Source organism: Gavia stellata, chromosome 8 (assembly GCF_030936135.1).
Source record: "Gavia stellata isolate bGavSte3 chromosome 8, bGavSte3.hap2, whole genome shotgun sequence".
Classification (NCBI taxonomy): Eukaryota; Metazoa; Chordata; class Aves; order Gaviiformes; family Gaviidae; genus Gavia; species Gavia stellata.
This window is the reverse complement of record NC_082601.1, coordinates 40,686,361-40,703,470: the sequence shown is the minus strand read 5'-3', so window position 1 is coordinate 40,703,470 and position 17,110 is coordinate 40,686,361. Positions and strand designations below refer to the sequence as shown.

General features: G+C 45.5%; 1 protein-coding gene across 1 annotated transcript in view; it reads left to right on the top strand.

Moving 5' to 3' along the window:
- The window catches only part of FN1 (fibronectin 1), a 54,666-nt gene extending 41,287 nt beyond the window's left edge, over nucleotides 1-13,379 (top strand). The window contains exons 33-46 of the mRNA XM_059820537.1: nucleotides 699-968; nucleotides 2,863-3,050; nucleotides 4,135-4,222; nucleotides 4,413-4,589; nucleotides 4,824-4,913; nucleotides 5,131-5,310; nucleotides 5,858-5,947; nucleotides 6,782-7,248; nucleotides 7,831-7,969; nucleotides 9,418-9,582; nucleotides 10,845-10,970; nucleotides 11,550-11,656; nucleotides 11,972-12,082; nucleotides 12,538-13,379. Coding sequence (XP_059676520.1) covers nucleotides 699-968; nucleotides 2,863-3,050; nucleotides 4,135-4,222; nucleotides 4,413-4,589; nucleotides 4,824-4,913; nucleotides 5,131-5,310; nucleotides 5,858-5,947; nucleotides 6,782-7,248; nucleotides 7,831-7,969; nucleotides 9,418-9,582; nucleotides 10,845-10,970; nucleotides 11,550-11,656; nucleotides 11,972-12,082; nucleotides 12,538-12,612 — 2,273 coding nt within the window. The 3' untranslated portion in view covers nucleotides 12,613-13,379. The remainder of the gene's footprint in view (nucleotides 1-698; nucleotides 969-2,862; nucleotides 3,051-4,134; nucleotides 4,223-4,412; nucleotides 4,590-4,823; nucleotides 4,914-5,130; nucleotides 5,311-5,857; nucleotides 5,948-6,781; nucleotides 7,249-7,830; nucleotides 7,970-9,417; nucleotides 9,583-10,844; nucleotides 10,971-11,549; nucleotides 11,657-11,971; nucleotides 12,083-12,537) is intronic.
- Nucleotides 13,380-17,110: the final 3,731 nt, after the last annotated feature.

The following is a 17,110-nucleotide window of genomic DNA, read 5'->3' as shown; positions in this document are numbered from 1 at the left end:
TAGGCAGTGTGCGTATCACCCAGTTGCACCTGTGGACATTCCCTGTGCACTCAATACAAAGCTGAAAAGTTTGTTTCGAACTGATTTTAAAATGTAATATACTGAGTAATTTGCTTTCTTGATAAGTGTGTTAATTGGATATTAATTTATGAAAGAAAATAGCGGGACTGATTCTCCTTGGACTGGTGCTTTGCACAGCAGCTTACAATAGTAAAAACCAAACGCAGCATGAATCTGAACTTACCGAGTCAGGAGGGTTGTCTGGCAGCCTTTAGCACTAGGAACCAGTTACTGGCTCTGATGGTAGAAACGGGTCTTAAAATTCCTGTTTCTTTTTTTTTTTCCTGACCACTTTAAGGTAGCTTAATGCTGCTAGAGTTGTGTTAAAGGGTTTCAGTGCCAAGGGGACCCAAATACAGGTAAGGATTGGTGTCCTGGCTGCTTTGAAGGTGGTAATGCAAGTCCTTTTGGTTTCAACAAGGCCAAGATTGCCTTCCTGCTGTCTGGCACCCACAAACTCAGCCTTACTCTGCACGGGTGTAAGCACGTGTGCAAGGTGCAGCACAGAGGAGAATCAAGTACCCCCTCTCCCGCGCAAAACCGAAAACTGCTTTGCATGTAATAGAAATGCTTTTTATTTTCCTCACCCACAACCTGCTTTTTATCACATAACCTCTTACCGTTAATTTGCCTAACAGACATTGACCGCCCTAAAGGACTAACATTCACTGAGGTGGATGTTGATTCCATCAAAATTGCTTGGGAAAGCCCGCAGGGGCAAGTCACCAGGTACAGGGTGACCTACTCAAGCCCTGAGGATGGAATCCATGAGCTATTGCCGGCCCCAGGTGGCGAAGAAGACACTGCTGAGCTGCATGGCCTCAGGCCAGGTTCTGAGTACACTATCAATATCGTTGCCATATACGATGACATGGAGAGCCTGCCCCTCACTGGGACCCAGTCCACAGGTACACCTTTAACTACACCACCCAGCAGGCCATGGCAGCAGTGGCTTCTGCCCTGTTGGGTAAAGTGTGCTTCCATGCGCAAGTGGTGCTCCGCGCCGGGGAAGCCCCGGGGGCAGCCAAGGGGGTGTTACTGCTCTTGAGAGATGGCTTAGTTGACGCTGGAGAGCTGGCTGCCAGCGGAGTCGGCCTACATACACATTAGGGAAGGCAGGGAATGCAGGAAAGATCAGCAGGATTGAAGGAACAGGTTCTAGAGAAAGGAGGGATGTTACCTTACAGCCTTCTCTCAGTCCTCAAGTGGATCAGTAATGTCCGGTCCCTAGTCACGGAGCCTAATTCATGGTGAACCACACCCTTGCAACGCTCTTGTCTTGTCTTTAGGATATGGGGCACCTGCAAGCAGAGGCAGTTACCAACAACAGAGAGATCAGGGCAGCTTTCATCCCCAAGTGTCCTCACTGTTGGATGGAGCAAAAGATCAGCGTGAAGGGCTAGGAGATTGCTTAACCCTCAGGTCTCACAGAGCCTCTAGATCCTTCATTGGCACTGCCGTAAGGACTGCAGCCCATGTGCATGTCCACACCTTGCGCTCACATCACCTCCACAAGAAGAGGACGTGCTCAATTCAGGGGAGTCCCTTATGCGCCAGTCTGATCCAAGTCCATGTACAATACATTTAAAATTCCTTTGTGAAAAAGGAAAAGGAAGCTATTGCTTGAGATAAAATTACTTCCAGCAATATGGAACCTATTGCAAAGCTACCAGCATTATCAGATGTGCCTTTATTACTAAGGTAGCACTTTTGTAATGAAGGTCTCCCGTTCATTTGTGGATGAAAAGTTGGCACTATAATTCCAGGGGTATAATGAAGACAGTGGTTCCTAGTGTACAGATTGCTATAGTAAACTGAAGCAAAGTGCTGTAATGATTGAAACAGCTGGCTGACTACCTGCCAGAAATGCAAATAGAGTAATTTTTAAAACCCACTCTCTGTGGTTTACCCTTTGTAGGCTGTTCAAAAGCATATTTGAAGTCATTCAAGACTTTCCATTGACTCTTATGGGGTTTAGATTGAGTTCTGAGCAAAGCAACAAGGGAGAATTATCTTGTATTTCCACTCTATAATATTAGAGATCTTCACAGCAACATGCTAATAGCGGGCACTATGGTAAGGTATATTTTTCCCCCTGTTTACAGCCCAAGGATTACCAACAGTAAGGCAAGGAAGTGTCTCAATGGATGCTCCTTTTTTTAATGCAAACATTTGTTTTTAAAGATATCAGATGGTGTTAGCTCATAAACAGACTCTTGCGTGATGAGCCTTATGGCCACCACAGCTCTGCTTTTCCATTGCCTTGCTCTCTGTGTAGTAATTTACACTTGTGTAAGTGGCTGTAAAATGCTTCCCCTCTGCATTTGCAGTATTTTTATATCCTCTTTGCAATTCCTGAGCCTGCTTCCTACCTACGTTTGTAAATCATCCATCGTATTATAGAAATGAACAGAGATAGGCAAGTGAAGCAGGATGAAACTATTAGCTGTGTGATGAAAAACAGAGACAGGCAGAAGAATTAAAACACTGGCCTACTACAGATTTAAGCACCTCCCAAAGCCTTCACCTTATATCACAGCAGGTGTTATTACTCACCTAACTTCAGGGTTGAAGCATCGAGATCTCCTTATTTCTCCTGAAAAGTGTTACCACAGATTTGAGAATCTCTTCCTGAATACCTTGTCCCCTTCCACGGTGCTTTATGCCTGTGTTTGCAGAAGGCATACCACTTTCCCACCAATGTATTTCAGGCCTAAAACTATCTCATGTTCAGGAGAGAATATTGCTTTATCCAAGACTGTCTTCTTCAAACTAACCATGTGCCAATCTGGATTTTTGCAGCAATTCCACCTCCAACAAACCTGAAGTTTACTCAGGTAACTCCCACCAGTCTTACAGTCAACTGGAATGCACCAAACGTTCGCCTCACTGGCTACAGAGTCAGAGTGAACCCCAAAGAAAAGACTGGTCCTATGAAAGAAATCAACCTATCTCCGGACAGTACATCTGCTGTTGTGTCTGGATTAATGGTAACTCTTTTCTTTGTGTGATGCAGACTGTGTTGTGGGAAGGAAATGTTAGGAGAACCTGAAGCAATTTCAAATTCCCAGGTCAGGAGCCTCAGCTGGAGAAGATCATTACAGCTCCTAAGGGTCTGACTCTGTTTGAAGTCTGCCTAGCCATCAGCTGTAACTACTCATTACCATAGTTCTTAAAAGGCAAGGAATGGCCTGCTGAATCTGCATTCTTTCCCCTTCCTCATTTAGCACAGAGAGCCTGGATGCCTTAATCAAATGCAAATTATCAGGTTCACAATCAACAGCAACCCAGTAAAGTGCTTTTACTCATCTTTCACAAAAGAGGTCAGATAAAGTGACCTAAGGCAGAGGTTTTCAAGCTGTGATATGTGAACTCTGGCAGTCTGTTGCCTATTTTTAAGACATCTGCAAAATGTAAGTAAAAAAGGCAAGTCTTTTGTGAGTAAGCTTGAATTTGCTATATAGCCATCTTCTCCACTGGAAACATTTCAGCAGTTCCTGAACTGGAAAAGGCTGAAAATCATTGCTTTTATGGTTCCTGCTATCTTAAAAAGCTACTGATCTGTTTTTAAGGAGTTTTATGAATCATTTTCAAAAATGAGCCTTAAAAAACATTCTAATCTAAGTGGATTCCTGGTCTGATGCTGTAACTTCCATCATTCTCTTTTCTTCACAGCAAGAGCACCTTATCATAGCAAATGGCATCCATTAACCCCAGGAAAAACAGGATGTAAATTAGTTTTTTCTGAAGAATCAGCTTTGAGGCACAGATTCCAAAATGAGGGATGACAAATAAGCTTCTTCCAGGATTTCCTCTGCTCCTGTGTGTGCACACAGGCACTACTAGTGTTATCAACAGCATTGTTTATCAGGGGCCATGTCTACTCTTTTATTACAGCTGGAAATCATTAGAATCATCCCATCAATCCTTCACTGATTTGGGTTACTGTAAGGTTTCATACTTCAGTAACTGCGGACCAAGAAATGTGTCTCCACCAAACACGGAACGAGGGCAGGAGTATTTCCCACTGTGCCAGGTCCTTCTCATAACATGGTGTAACTTTGTCCATTCTAGGTAGCAACCAAGTATGAAGTGAGCGTGTATGCCCTGAAGGACTCTCTGACTAGCCGACCAGCCCAGGGGGTGGTCACCACTCTTGAAAGTAAGTAGAGATCCTCCATAAATGACCAATTAGTATTGTGCTGGGTGCAGAGGCCCAGAGGCAGAGATTTTACTCTTGTCTCAAAAACATAGATCTATACAAAGCTCCAGCAAAGGCCTTCACAAACACTTAGCTGGTAAGATTCACAATCCCCATAGTACTGACTGGACACCTTTTCCTTCTGGTGCAGATGTTAGTCCCCCTCGCAGGGCCCGTGTGACAGATGCCACCGAGACAACCATCACCATTACCTGGAGAACCAAGACTGAGACCATCACTGGCTTCCAAGTTGATGCCGTCCCAGCGAGTGGCCAGAACCCCATTCAAAGGACCATCAGCCCTGATGTTAGGACTTACACTATCACTGGTAAGTGAGGTGCTTCTGCAGGTGTAGGAGCTTCCAAGGTCATATCAGAAAGTACACTGGGTTCTTGTTTTGTAGCTGAATTTCCTTGATGAGAAATACTATAGGAACAAAAGGTGGGAAAAAAATACCTGAGTCATAAAGGCTAGTCTCCAAGAAGCTGTTGAGAGACATTCTGATGCCCTTTTGAGATGGCTTCCTTGATGAGCTAACATTTACCTTTCAACTTCATTTTAGGCTTGCAACCTGGAAATGACTACAAGATCTACCTTTACACTCTGAACGAGAATGCACGCAGTTCCCCAGTAGTGATTGATGCCTCCACTGGTAATGAACTTGTCTGACTTTTCTGCTCATGCTAACACATAGTAATTACATATGGTCAGGCAGAAGTTGTCTACCTCTGATCACATGTAATACTTACTATGACTTACAGCAATATGTTTTACTCCTGAGTTTGAGAAGGGTGTCAGAAGATGCACTTCAAGTGAAGAATATGCTTGCCTTTACTGCATTTGACTTGTTTCCTTTTGTTTTCACCTAGCTATCGATGCTCCTTCTAACCTGCGCTTCCTCACAACCACAAGCAACTCCCTCCTGGTTACCTGGCAGCCTCCACGAGCCAAGATCACAGGCTACATCATCAGATATGAGAAACCTGGCTCACCAGCCAAGGAGGTTCTGCCACGCCCTCGGCCCGGCACCACCGAGGCTACTATTACTGGTACCTGTCTCTGTTTTGTTTGGGAACTCTTCACCTGAAACACTTAAATTTGAAGAGAGACGGAGAAGGCCTAATTATAAAATGTGTTGATGGTCAGCCAAGAGAAAGACAAAGTTTTGTTCCTTTAATGACAGACAGCGGTTTTATAAGCACACCTGTCCTACAAACAAAATACACTTCTCTGATCAGATCAACCATCAGATCTGAACAATCCACAAATGTTTATCTCCACTGCTACCACAACTGTCAATCATTCAAGGAAAAAAGCCCATGACTCTAGCACCCCATCAGTCACACATTCTGAAGATGCGTTATGTTTTGTTTCTGCAGTGTCCACGATCCCAGCTGACATGGTCAGTTTTCAAACTCACTCTGAGCAGCACGAGGCTGGACTCTTTGTACTGTCCTGAGAACCTCAGATCCAAAACGCACATACCCATACTATAGCCATACCCACCTCTCATTCTGCCTTAGATCCCACGTGTAATCATGAAAGAAAAGCAACTCGTAAGTTTAAGATTGCTTTATGTTCTTCCTCTCTCCCTAGGTTTGGAACCAGGAACTGAATACATCATCTACATCATTGCTGTGAAGAATAATCAAAAGAGTGAACCACTGGTTGGCAGAAAAAGGACAGGTAAAACAAAGCTCTGAATTGTTGTGTGCCAATAGAAGATGATGTCTTCCACTTGGGGAATACAATCTCAGGACTGAAATAATAATGTTGTTTAAAATATCCTGTTCACACCATTCAGCCACAACTTTTTTTTATGAGTCAAACAGGCTTTGTAAGGAGGCTTTCCTTTCTGGGATGCAGGAGGCAAGATTCTGAAGTTACATTAATCACATTTAGCTCCATTTGAATGCTAAGAACAGAACACCATGCTTGATTCTTGCCTGGGTACCTAATTCATAATTAAATTAGGGTTAACACTCAGATTTCCATCTAGCACATAATGGCATCAAAGGCAGAATCCATTTGTTGCCCACTGCATTTCTCTTACTTTACACCTTCCACAGTGCGAGATTGAGATACCTGTAGCAAACAAAATATCAGCTGTATATCCGAATGTGATCAAGGAGCTGGTTTCTTACTGCACACCAGTGATTCTTCCTAAACTGATAACTTGTCAATATCTCTTGTAATCATTTCTTCTTCTCAGTTTGAGCAGTGGTGGCTTCTTTGGGTTGCAGTGTTCAAGACTTGCTCAGCTGTATGAAAATTTCATACCAACACACTTCTTATGCCTATGTATGAAAGATATACATATATTTATATAGTATATAAATATATATAGAGATAGAAATTACCTTCACAATCACAATGAGGTCATAAAAAGTGTGTTGCATCTTGGGATGATTGCTAATCTTTGATGCTTGGAGCGGTGTATAGCATCCACTCTAGCTGTTTAATACACCATTGTTAATTTGCCACGCTTTGCTTTATGGCTTCTAACCTTTCTTTGGCTAGATGAGCTTCCCACGTTGATTACCAGACCGCACCCCAACCAACCCGACATTCTCGACGTACCTTCCATTGACGAGGGGACCCCTTACCTCACAAACAATAGGTATGACAATGGAAACGGTATCCAACTTCCAGGCACCTCTGGGCACCCACAGACAATAGGACACCAGGGTCAACAAGTCTTCTTTGAGGAGCACGGCTACAGACGGCCTGTACCCACTACAGCAACTCCCCTTAGGCCGGGGTCAAGACGGCAACCGCCAAATGTAGATGAAGCGATTGAAATCCCTGGGTACCAAGTGCCTATCATAGTCGAACCTTCATACCCGCACTCCCGTGGGCCCAGGCGCAATGACACCACAGGTCAAGAAGCTCTTTCTCAGACAACCATCTCTTGGAGGCCATTGCTGGAGAGTTCTGAATACATCATCTCATGTCAGCCAGTCAGCCAGGATGAAGATACTCTGCAGGTAACCAAACTCTCTTACCACAGGAACGGTGTTAGCCTCACCTGTGGCAGCAGATGCCTCTTGGGAGTCCAGCCCTTTACTGTGTTAAGGGGGTGACAGTTGGAATTGGCTTGAAGAGTCTTATTAACACATAGCTGAGAGCAGGATAAATGCCTCTCTCCTCTCCTTCATGGAGAAGGCTACAAGATAAAACAGCTAAAACAGAAAGCCCTTGAAATGCTGTCAGTATCAGCATTTCACCAGGGAAGGGGGCAGTCAGGGAGGCAATTGGGAGTTTCCAAGACTGAAGTGCTGCTTCTCCAAGCCAAAGACTCCCTTAGCCCTTCTGCTTTGTCTCCCTTGGTTTCTGTTTCCCTGAAATGGCAGTAATAACATATCCCTCATGAACCATAGTCCAGAGTAGTCAAGTTTAACTTGGTATTGTTTGAAATTCTCAGAATGTCTAAGGGGAGTGAGCTGGATCCATTATGGTATAGAGCATAGAAGTCAACCGAAACACCCTGTCTTTCCCGTGAGTGGGGTAACACCTAAGGAGTAATCACTCTTCCCTTTCTGATGACTTGGCATTGTCTCTTGTTGCAGTTCAGGGTTCCCGGAACTTCTTCCAGCGCTACGCTCACTGGCCTTACAAGAGGGGCCACCTACAACATCATAGTGGAAGCCCTGAAAGATCACCGAAGACAAAAGGTGCTGGAGGAGGTGGTCACAGTTGGCAATACTGGTAAGTAAAAGCTTTATGGAGTCTAGGTGAACCTGTGCTGTTCCTGCCTCATTTCCCGTACTCAAGGGAAGACACCTGGTGGACAGGCTTGAGAATAGTTCAGAAAGGAAACTTCTTCTGACAAGGAGAGTTCATCACAGGACACTAGGACAAGTGATTTGTGAAGTCCACTGATTTTGGATAACTGCCACACTGACAGTGTGACTAGAGCTGTTCTGATCTGTTGTCTAATCACAAAGAACGTGCTTTGAGGCTCCATACGCTCCTCTAGGGTCAGTGCCCGAGAGAGAGCAAGAGATGTGATATTTGCTGCTCTCGAAGTCGGGGATCACTCTTGCGTCGCAGATTCCTGCCCAGCAGTGAAGATCTGCTGTCACAATAACACATCATGGTTATGGGAAGGAGCCAGTGGCCAGCTCAACTGCTCTGTCAGTCATTTGCCACTGCTTCTGTGTTGATTATCCAGCAGCACCACTAGACCATCCTGAAGGTCTGGCAGCAGGGCAGGCTGCCTGCAGAGATGCTGATGTAGCACAAACAGGCAGCACTTAGAAGCCTTGTGACCAACCACAAGTACTTGTGGTCTGAGACAGCACTTGCCACAGCTGGAAAGCCCAGACAGAGCCCACACACACCCTGTGGGACCTGGGCTTTGCCACAGGGCTCTGGTCAACCACTCTTTTTCTCTCCCTCCATTTCCTCCTGTGTGTATTTTGAGGCCAAAAAGAAGAAGAGGGCAGGATGGGAGATGAGGAAATGAAGAGTTAAGGATTTACATTGTCCACCCAGTAGGCCTCTCCATGCAGACCCCCACCTCCCTGGGAAAAATAAGGCTGTTTCTCCCCTTCCAGCACCCCAACTGCCTTATGTCAGTCGCAGACTGAACAGAGAGCATTAAGTCTTGACCCTGATCATCACACACTGAACTGGTGGTTGTAAAACACCCACTTTTCAATCAAGGCACACACCTAAGGTAGAAATCTGTATACAACAGCATGGCTATAAGGTCTGGTCTCCTCCTTCCATCCCACTGCCATGAGCTAGAGTCTGAAGTGCCCCAAAAAAAGCACACATCCAGCTACCAACCTCCTGCTGTTCCCCAGCCTCTCACAGCACGTTTCTCTTAAAAACAGGCTAAGTCAAGTTGTTGCTCTCCAGCAGCAAATGCAAAAACTCACACTTGCTTGGAACTTGGCAAATCGAAATGAAAATAGCCTTCATGCCAGGTTTTTTTATCATTCAACTGCTCTGACACATGCAAATGGAAAATAAATCACAGGGAGCCTGGACTGCTGACAGAGCCATCAAGTGTATGCCCATGGGGTAGCTCCATTACTGCCAGGATATTGTAAGAAAAAAAAAAAAGCATGTATTCAGTGAAAATCATTCTGTCTTTCAGTAGTTCCTATTGCTGTGTGTGATGCTTGTTTCTTCTCTTTTTGTTCCAGTGTCTGAAGGACTAAACCAGCCAGCTGATGATACCTGCTTTGATACTTACACTGGCTCCTTCTATTCCATTGGCGAGGAATGGGAGCGGTTATCTGAAACTGGCTTTAAACTCTGGTGCCAGTGTTTAGGCTTTGGCAGCGGTCACTTCAGATGTGATTCTTCTAGTGAGTAGCTTGCTTTTGACCATCCCTGTCTCTAAACTCCCTGAGCACTAATGGCATGTTTGACAGAACCAACCTGATCCAAACATGATGCAAATGAACGCGGGCTCTTAAGATTTTAAACCAAATCAGTGTTTTGCATCATGAGGAGTGATGGAAAACTTTGGTTACTTCTGAGCTGTGCAGCTTATCTAGTATTGCCATTCACTGCATCGGCAACAATCCATATTGTATTGATATGTAATGACTCTAGTGACAAAGTTAAATGTTTGTTTTGTTTTCCCTATCCTTGCCAAGTGTAAAAGTGAGATAGGCAAGATGCCAAAGTGATAGTATCTGAGTAGCTATTTAAGAAAACACTTTGAGTATTAAATTATGGTTGAATCTTCATCTCCTAATTATATACATCGTTGCAGTGGGCCAGACAGAACTTGTGTGGATTTCAGTGGTATTACAGCAAGTACGGAGTCTGTTTTGCATTGCAGACAGCCTTTGCAAAGCATCTTGCGGAACCAGTTTTCTAATTTTCTCAGCTGCTCTTTGAAGTTCTGTCAAGCAGGCAACACCTCTGCTGCGGCACCGAGTTTTATTCTTTGCAGGCCTGTGGTTTACATGGAAGAATATCAAACTTCATGTAAGGGAATGGAACAAAAGTCTGTGATTGAGTGGTTTAACACAACACATATCCAAATAATTTAAATTGTGCTTTTAAATTGTGGAGTAAGCTGAGCAAAGAAGGTATTTCTGCAATTTGCATAGACTTAGAGGAGTGACTGCAGGGAAAACACTTGTTTTACAGGATTAATATTTGTATTTCATCATTTGATACACATGGCTTACCCATTGTGTTTTGCAGCCTCTGTGATACAGTTTTACTGGGTATTTGCTCGAAAAAGAGCATTTACAATATTTTTCTCTCCTTTCCTGCCCCATGTCTATTAAATTCCCTTTCATTTCTCTTCCTCTCCTATTAGCCAACCCTCCTCTCCCCCTCCCCACTCTTTGTCACATCCTACTTACTCTTTTCCTAAGAGCCTCTAGCTGTTTCCCAGAGCTGTAACAGTCCTCACCAGCTAAAAGCTGCAGGAGCTGAACCCATTTCCAGCAGGAACCCATTTCTTCCTTGGGACTTACATGAGCTGAAAAAGATTCTTTCTCCTGCCCCTCTGTCAGTTCCTGAGACAACACCAAGCTGTTCTCCTCCTGCTGTGTCACTGCAGCGCAGGGGATAACTCCTGCTTCTCTTGTTCCTCTGCCTGCTCCAGAGTGGTGCCATGATAATGGTGTGAACTACAAGATCGGGGAGAAGTGGGACCGTCAGGGGGAGAATGGCCAGATGATGAGCTGTACCTGCCTTGGAAATGGAAAAGGAGAATTCAAGTGTGAACCTCGTAAGTCTCCTCCTGATGTTAATTTATTTAATTGAGCTCCCATTCAGGAAATTTCAGCATCTCAGGGCTGTTCCCATTAAGGTCCTGCCATGGGGGCAAGCGGAGTATCAGTATGTCTCAGTGACAGATTGTATCTGTTCTTACAAGAGCTCAAGGCATGAAACTCACTTAAAAAGAAGAAAACCCTCTTTTGTTAGCTAAGGTCACAGCACGCTCAGCATCTGTCTGCCTTTGGCCCTGGAGCCACACAAGAGGGATGTGTCACTGCACTAAGTGGTGTAGATTACCCTAATCAGTAACACAGGACTTTTCTGCAGGGCCTGTCCCCTGAAGATCCTCTAGACTTCATGCTATGAATTAAACTGAATTGCTCTTGTCAGGCAAACACCCTCGCTTTCTAGTTTAAAGTGTCTGGAGAGCTGTAAAAATGACTGATGTTCCCCCTGCCAGTCAGTTGGCCTCCGGTCAAACAGGGAGAGCGCAGTGGCCAGAAGCTCCTGTTCTGATCACCAAGTTGCTCTGAGAATGCTTAAAGCCAAGCACAGGCCCTGCAACTGAGCTCTGCCTGTTCCTCCACAGATGAGACCACGTGCTACGATGATGGGAAGATGTACCAAGTCGGAGAGCAGTGGCAGAAGGAGTACTTCGGGGCCATCTGCTCCTGCACTTGTTACGGAGGACAGCAGGTAAGCAGGAGAGACTTGGTACGCTGAACACAGGGAATGAGGAGAGGAGGCTGTGCTGGAGTGCAGTCCTAAGACTGCTGGGTTTCGGGTCAGATGGTGTCTAATGCCTGGCCAAAACAGGCCCATATAAGAAGAAAAAAAATTAGTAGGAGAGCTAAGTACTGGCAGGGACTTGAAATCAGGGCCTGTGTGGTATAAAATGGGAGCAACCTCACTGGTGTTGGTGGAGCTGTACCCATGTATACGAATACTGGCAGCTCCTTCGCCAACCGCATCAGCGTGGCCTGACCGGCGCACGGCCTTCTCTTTCTGTAGGGCTGGCGTTGTGACAACTGCCGCAGACCCAGCGTGGAGGTGGCCCCCGAAGGCTCTGCTGGCCATACCTACACACAGTTTACACAGAGATACCACCAGGCCACAAACACCGTGAGTACACTTTCCTTCTCTGCCCTCCCTTACTGCGAGTCTGGTCTATGGCACAGATACGTGGGGTCTGTATAGGGCTCGAGGGATAAGAGCAGCGCATAGCTTTCTGCTCGGTCAGAAATGCATGATAGTCCCTGATCCAGCAAACCTTCACTCTGCACAGCACAGAACGTACGCTTGAGCTCACACTTCCACACACAGCGTTCAGTGTCACACTCACGTCAGCGGGACTTCTCGTTTACTAGTGCCGGGATGTGCCTGCATGCTCTGGCTGAGGCGGTAGTGCATGTAGCCATTTCCTAGTCTTCACTTGCTGCTGTAAACCAGCTGCGTGCTTTGTGCTGAGAAAGCTAAACAGCTACACGGGCTGGCAACAATTCTCAGCCCAAACCACAGCATGGAAGTGTCCGTCCTTCCAGGACAGAGCGCTAACTGATTTCCTTCCCTCCTGACAGAACGTCAACTGCCCCATTGAGTGTTTCATGCCCCTAGATGTACAGGCAGACACACAACATCCACGGGGAAAGTAACATCCAGCAAGACTTCTTGCGGCAATGGCAACAGACAAACCAAAGTATAAATACCTATCTGCCACGATTACCATCCAAACTGGAGTGATGCTAGCAAAACCGCATCTCTTGAGAATGGCTCTCTGCTCTGGAGCCATTTTCCCAGCTTAAGCTCAACTCACAGCTTCTCCAAGCGCCACTCTTGGAGTGTTTCAGACTTTTCTCATGATTGATAGCGATTGTCTTGTTTTTGCTCAGAGTGTTGAATACCAGTCAGTATTTTCAAATTTAAAGAAAAAAAGGGGGGAGATGCTAAATCACAAATTGGTGGGGGATCAAAATATTAAGGGGGACGGAGGGTGTAGAAATTCCAGGTTCCCATGCTATGCAAAGAACATTTGAGTACGACATTACTGAAGTTTAGCGATAGGAAAGTCCACCGAACACTTCTGCTTTCACATAAGCGTGCAGCCAGCAATAAGATAGGAACAGCAAATCCAATCACTGTGATATTTAAAATATGCACAGTCCTAATTCTTTCTCAATGATCCTAGTATTTTTCTAGCTGTATCTTTATATCTCATACTGTTATTTATCAGTTTTGTTCCCCTGACCTTCAAGTGTTTTTATATGGGAATAAAATGTATTGAAGACACTTAGTATGCAGTGGACAAAGAGGAATTTGGTGTAATTATGATCAGTGATTATTTTTATACTGTAAGTGCCAAAGCTTTACTACTGTGGAAAAGAAAAAACAACTCTTTTAATAAAAAGATTTACAAACCAGACATGTAGTTTAAGTGATTCTCTTTGCTACCATGGAATCTAGGATGAAGATTGTTATTCTGAGCTGGAGTAACATTGCCTTGAAACAAGATGGATCAAACATCTCAATGAAGCATGAAGCAAACCTCAAGAGAATCTTTGTAGAGCAGTTTGTTAATTAAAAGACTTCCAGCTGCATCCCCTGCCCCAGTAGAGCACAGAGGCACTCTGAGTATGTATGCCACGCTGCAGGAGGCAGAGGCTTGCTTTGTGGGAAGCGGTGGAGGAGAGAGAAAGGGGGAGGGAAAGGAGAATATTCCCTGCTTTGGCTGTGAACTGAGGTGGAGGTGGTTCTCGATCCAGAACCACCAGATCTCTAGAATCAACTATGTTCTCGGTGTCTGAGTTGCCAAAATCAGTGAGGCCATCCACGCCCTTGAAGTTGGATGTGGTCAAGGCTTAACTGTACTTGGACCCAGGGACTCTCCCCCAGGTCCAAATGGATGCTGGGTCTCTGAGCCCCTGCTCCATGCCTTGCCCCGGGGAAGACCACAGGTCACCCCTCTCTGCGATGGAGATGATAACTTACCTGTGACTGACTACCTAAAGGGTTTACAGAGAGGCTATCACACCCTTCTTTCAACTCTCAGCTATTCCATATCCATTTGCAAAGTGGTAAATTCAAGTAACAAAATCCAGAACCGAGGTGGTTTAGGTACTAGAGAGCATGCCCTCAGGCCCTGCTGCAACAACAGTCTAGAAATCCTTCCCTTACCTCTGCAGAAAGCCTCACAAAACAGAGCGGGATGGACAGCACCTGCGTGTCACAGGCAAAGACCGCTTTCAAGTCTATTGTGCTTCTGCCTCACAGGGTGGGGAGGGGGGTAAATGAAATTATCCTCAAAACCTTTTTTAAAGACAAAGCCAGTCTTGAGTATAATGAACAAAGTTACCAATAAGTCCCTTTAGCTTGCGCTGCCAACGCTGCAAAAACCTGTATGGCATTTGCAAATACAGAACATGAAAGGTTCTGTCATGATTCCTCAGGCCGCGTTCCTCTCTCTTGGCTGCAAAAGCACTGTATTGCTGAAGTCAATGATTTCTCTGGATTGAATAAAGTGTAGCATGAAAACAGAATTTGGCTTCCTGAGATGAGAAACACATATGGCAGTTGTTTTCACAGATTGCTATCCACAGAGCAACCAAAACGTTTGCAAATAGTAAAATGATTGCAGCAGAAATCAGTTCTATCCCACCAATGTTCAAGAGCCAAATGAGTATCTAAAATATGAGAACTAAAAATGGCATAGACAGAGACACAGAAAAATTCTTTCCTTTAAACTAGTTTTCTATTAATTTGTCCTTCCCAAGTGAGGGTTATATATTGGTTTCCACCAATTGCAAAGATTCCTCCTTAGTCACTTTGCCACCAAGTAATTCACTTCACAGACACACAGGAATTGCCCAGCTGAACAGGAGTCATTGTCCACCCGCTCTCCTCACTCTAATGTCACATCACTTGTAACAGCAACAAACACCTCTCCCTCCCCGCAGTGAGCATTACGGGATAAAATGATTTAAACCCCACATTTGCCTAAGCTCTCTGTCAAGGTTTGTCCATGCCTTAAAGCATGAGCATTTACACTGCTGACAATTTGTTTACCATTTACTAGTGTAATGCTGGGTATTTTGTCATTCAGCTAAAGCTTTTCTTTTCAGTTACATTTGAAAACCACTAGCAGAGCGCAGCACAGAGGCAGTAGAAACTTGTGAGATCCAAAGTATCAACTACAAGTCTCTCCTCCTAGAAACAATCGGCAACAAAAGGAACCAAGGTTTTTTGAAGGTTCCCACGCTTCACCCAGGCCGTAGTGTGTAAGTGGCAACAGAACAGCTGCCGGACCTTAAAACACAGGCTCGATTTATATCCCTGGTCCACTTGAGCGCTAAGATCAAACCCCAAGTTACCTTCATGGCCGGGACTGCTGCCCAGGCAGGGATGAAGGGAGCACCTGCCCCTGTTAGCAGGGAGCTTTCAGGCTCCTAAACAAGGCGCTCACAGCTATGCCGAGCCCAGTGGCATTTAAGCCCTTGGCTGTTCTTTTCCAGAAGAGGAGGCGCATCTCCACATGGTTTGTCTTCTCGGCTAACGCAGAGCTTCGGTTAGAGCACAGGAACAACCAGTGTCAGGACTCCTCTATTCCAGCAAGGAACAGAGTAGCTGAAGGGAAGAAAAAAAAGAAAAAAAAAAAAAAGGAAAAAAATCTACTACTGACAGCAAAGGCTGAGAACGATTCCTTCCTGCCCTCCATTTACTTCCACACTTTCGGGAGCTGTTCTCGTTCTGCCAGCACAGGACCTGCCAGGGGCAAGGCGCCATATGGTGACGGTACAAAACAGCCTGTCAGCAGCCCGCTCTTCAAAAAGCATCAACTGAGGGGAGCAGACCTATCCCCCCTGCCGTGAGACGAGACACACCCTTTCCTACAGGAAACAGATTCTAAACAGAGCTACACGCTTCGCTTTTAATCATTGTAAATATCAAAGGGAGCAGTAATTCATTCAACTAGCAGGAGATCAGCATACCTCATAAGGAACCGTTACGGACCAACACAGCCCTTTCTTACACAGAACCGCTCATCCAGCCTGCTGCACGGGGGAAGGCTCACAGCTCGTAAGCCCAATTGTCAGCAGGGACTTGCTACCAGCAAGGACTGGATCCCCCTTTAAGGAATCTCTCAGCAGCTTAAAAAGAGCAGCCCCTGACCTGACCTGGCAGAGCAGCGCTTGGAGCCGTTGCTGCCAGACCTGCATACTCTTTCCAGAAGGACACCCGTGGCTCCCTGCCCAAAACAGGAGCCGGTCAGGTGCCAGGCTTCACGCACTGCCGATTTTCTTCAAGGGGAAGGGTTTGGGCTAGTTGAAATTGTCACCACAGCCCAGGTGACAAGCCACCTCGAAGGGCATTCCTATGAGGTCACCTCACACCTGGAACTAGACCAGAGTTTTTTTATCAGCCATTAGTCAGATAAGCGAGGTAGGGTAGTCAAGGACACTTGCTTGGGACATTGGACACTTAGGTGCCTTTCCCAATTCTGTATGACTCCTAACCTTACCATAGGCACAGCAGGAGGCAAAAGATGCCGTGAGACCTTGTGAGACCTTGTGTACGTAGACAGTAGACAACTGCAAGTAATAAAGCACAAGATAGTACCTTAGTTACACATTTAATAGCATCTCATGCAGAAATCTCACCTGGAAGATTAGTACCTATTAACTTCCACCAGTAGGTTAAACAGTGCCCCCAGGACAGCAAACAAAGGGTAAATTACAAGCAGGAACAGGAGAACTGGAGCCACCAGATGCTGATTACCAGTCTTCTGTTTTAGCCAACACTTTAGAAGATGCAGGTAAAGAACAGGCTACCAGATTCCCAAGAGGACCCCACAGCATGGCATGTACCAGCTACGGTCAAAACAGCGTGGCAAAAAAAGACATGTGAGGAATGGAAGAGCAGTGGAAGAAAGCAAGTCCAAACCCCAACTTTTAAAGTATAAATTAATAAAAACAGGCGAGACTCCAAACACTGACAATCCATGAGAAGCAATGGCACAGAAAGCAGGCTGATGGGCCAGGGCCAGGGTTAGCACAGCCAGCAGGCAAGTCAGTAAGCAATTGGACTACTGGGCCCAAAAAGTAGAATCCTCTCTGCCCTGTCCTGCTTAATCCAGCCACTTGGAAATAATCCTCTGTA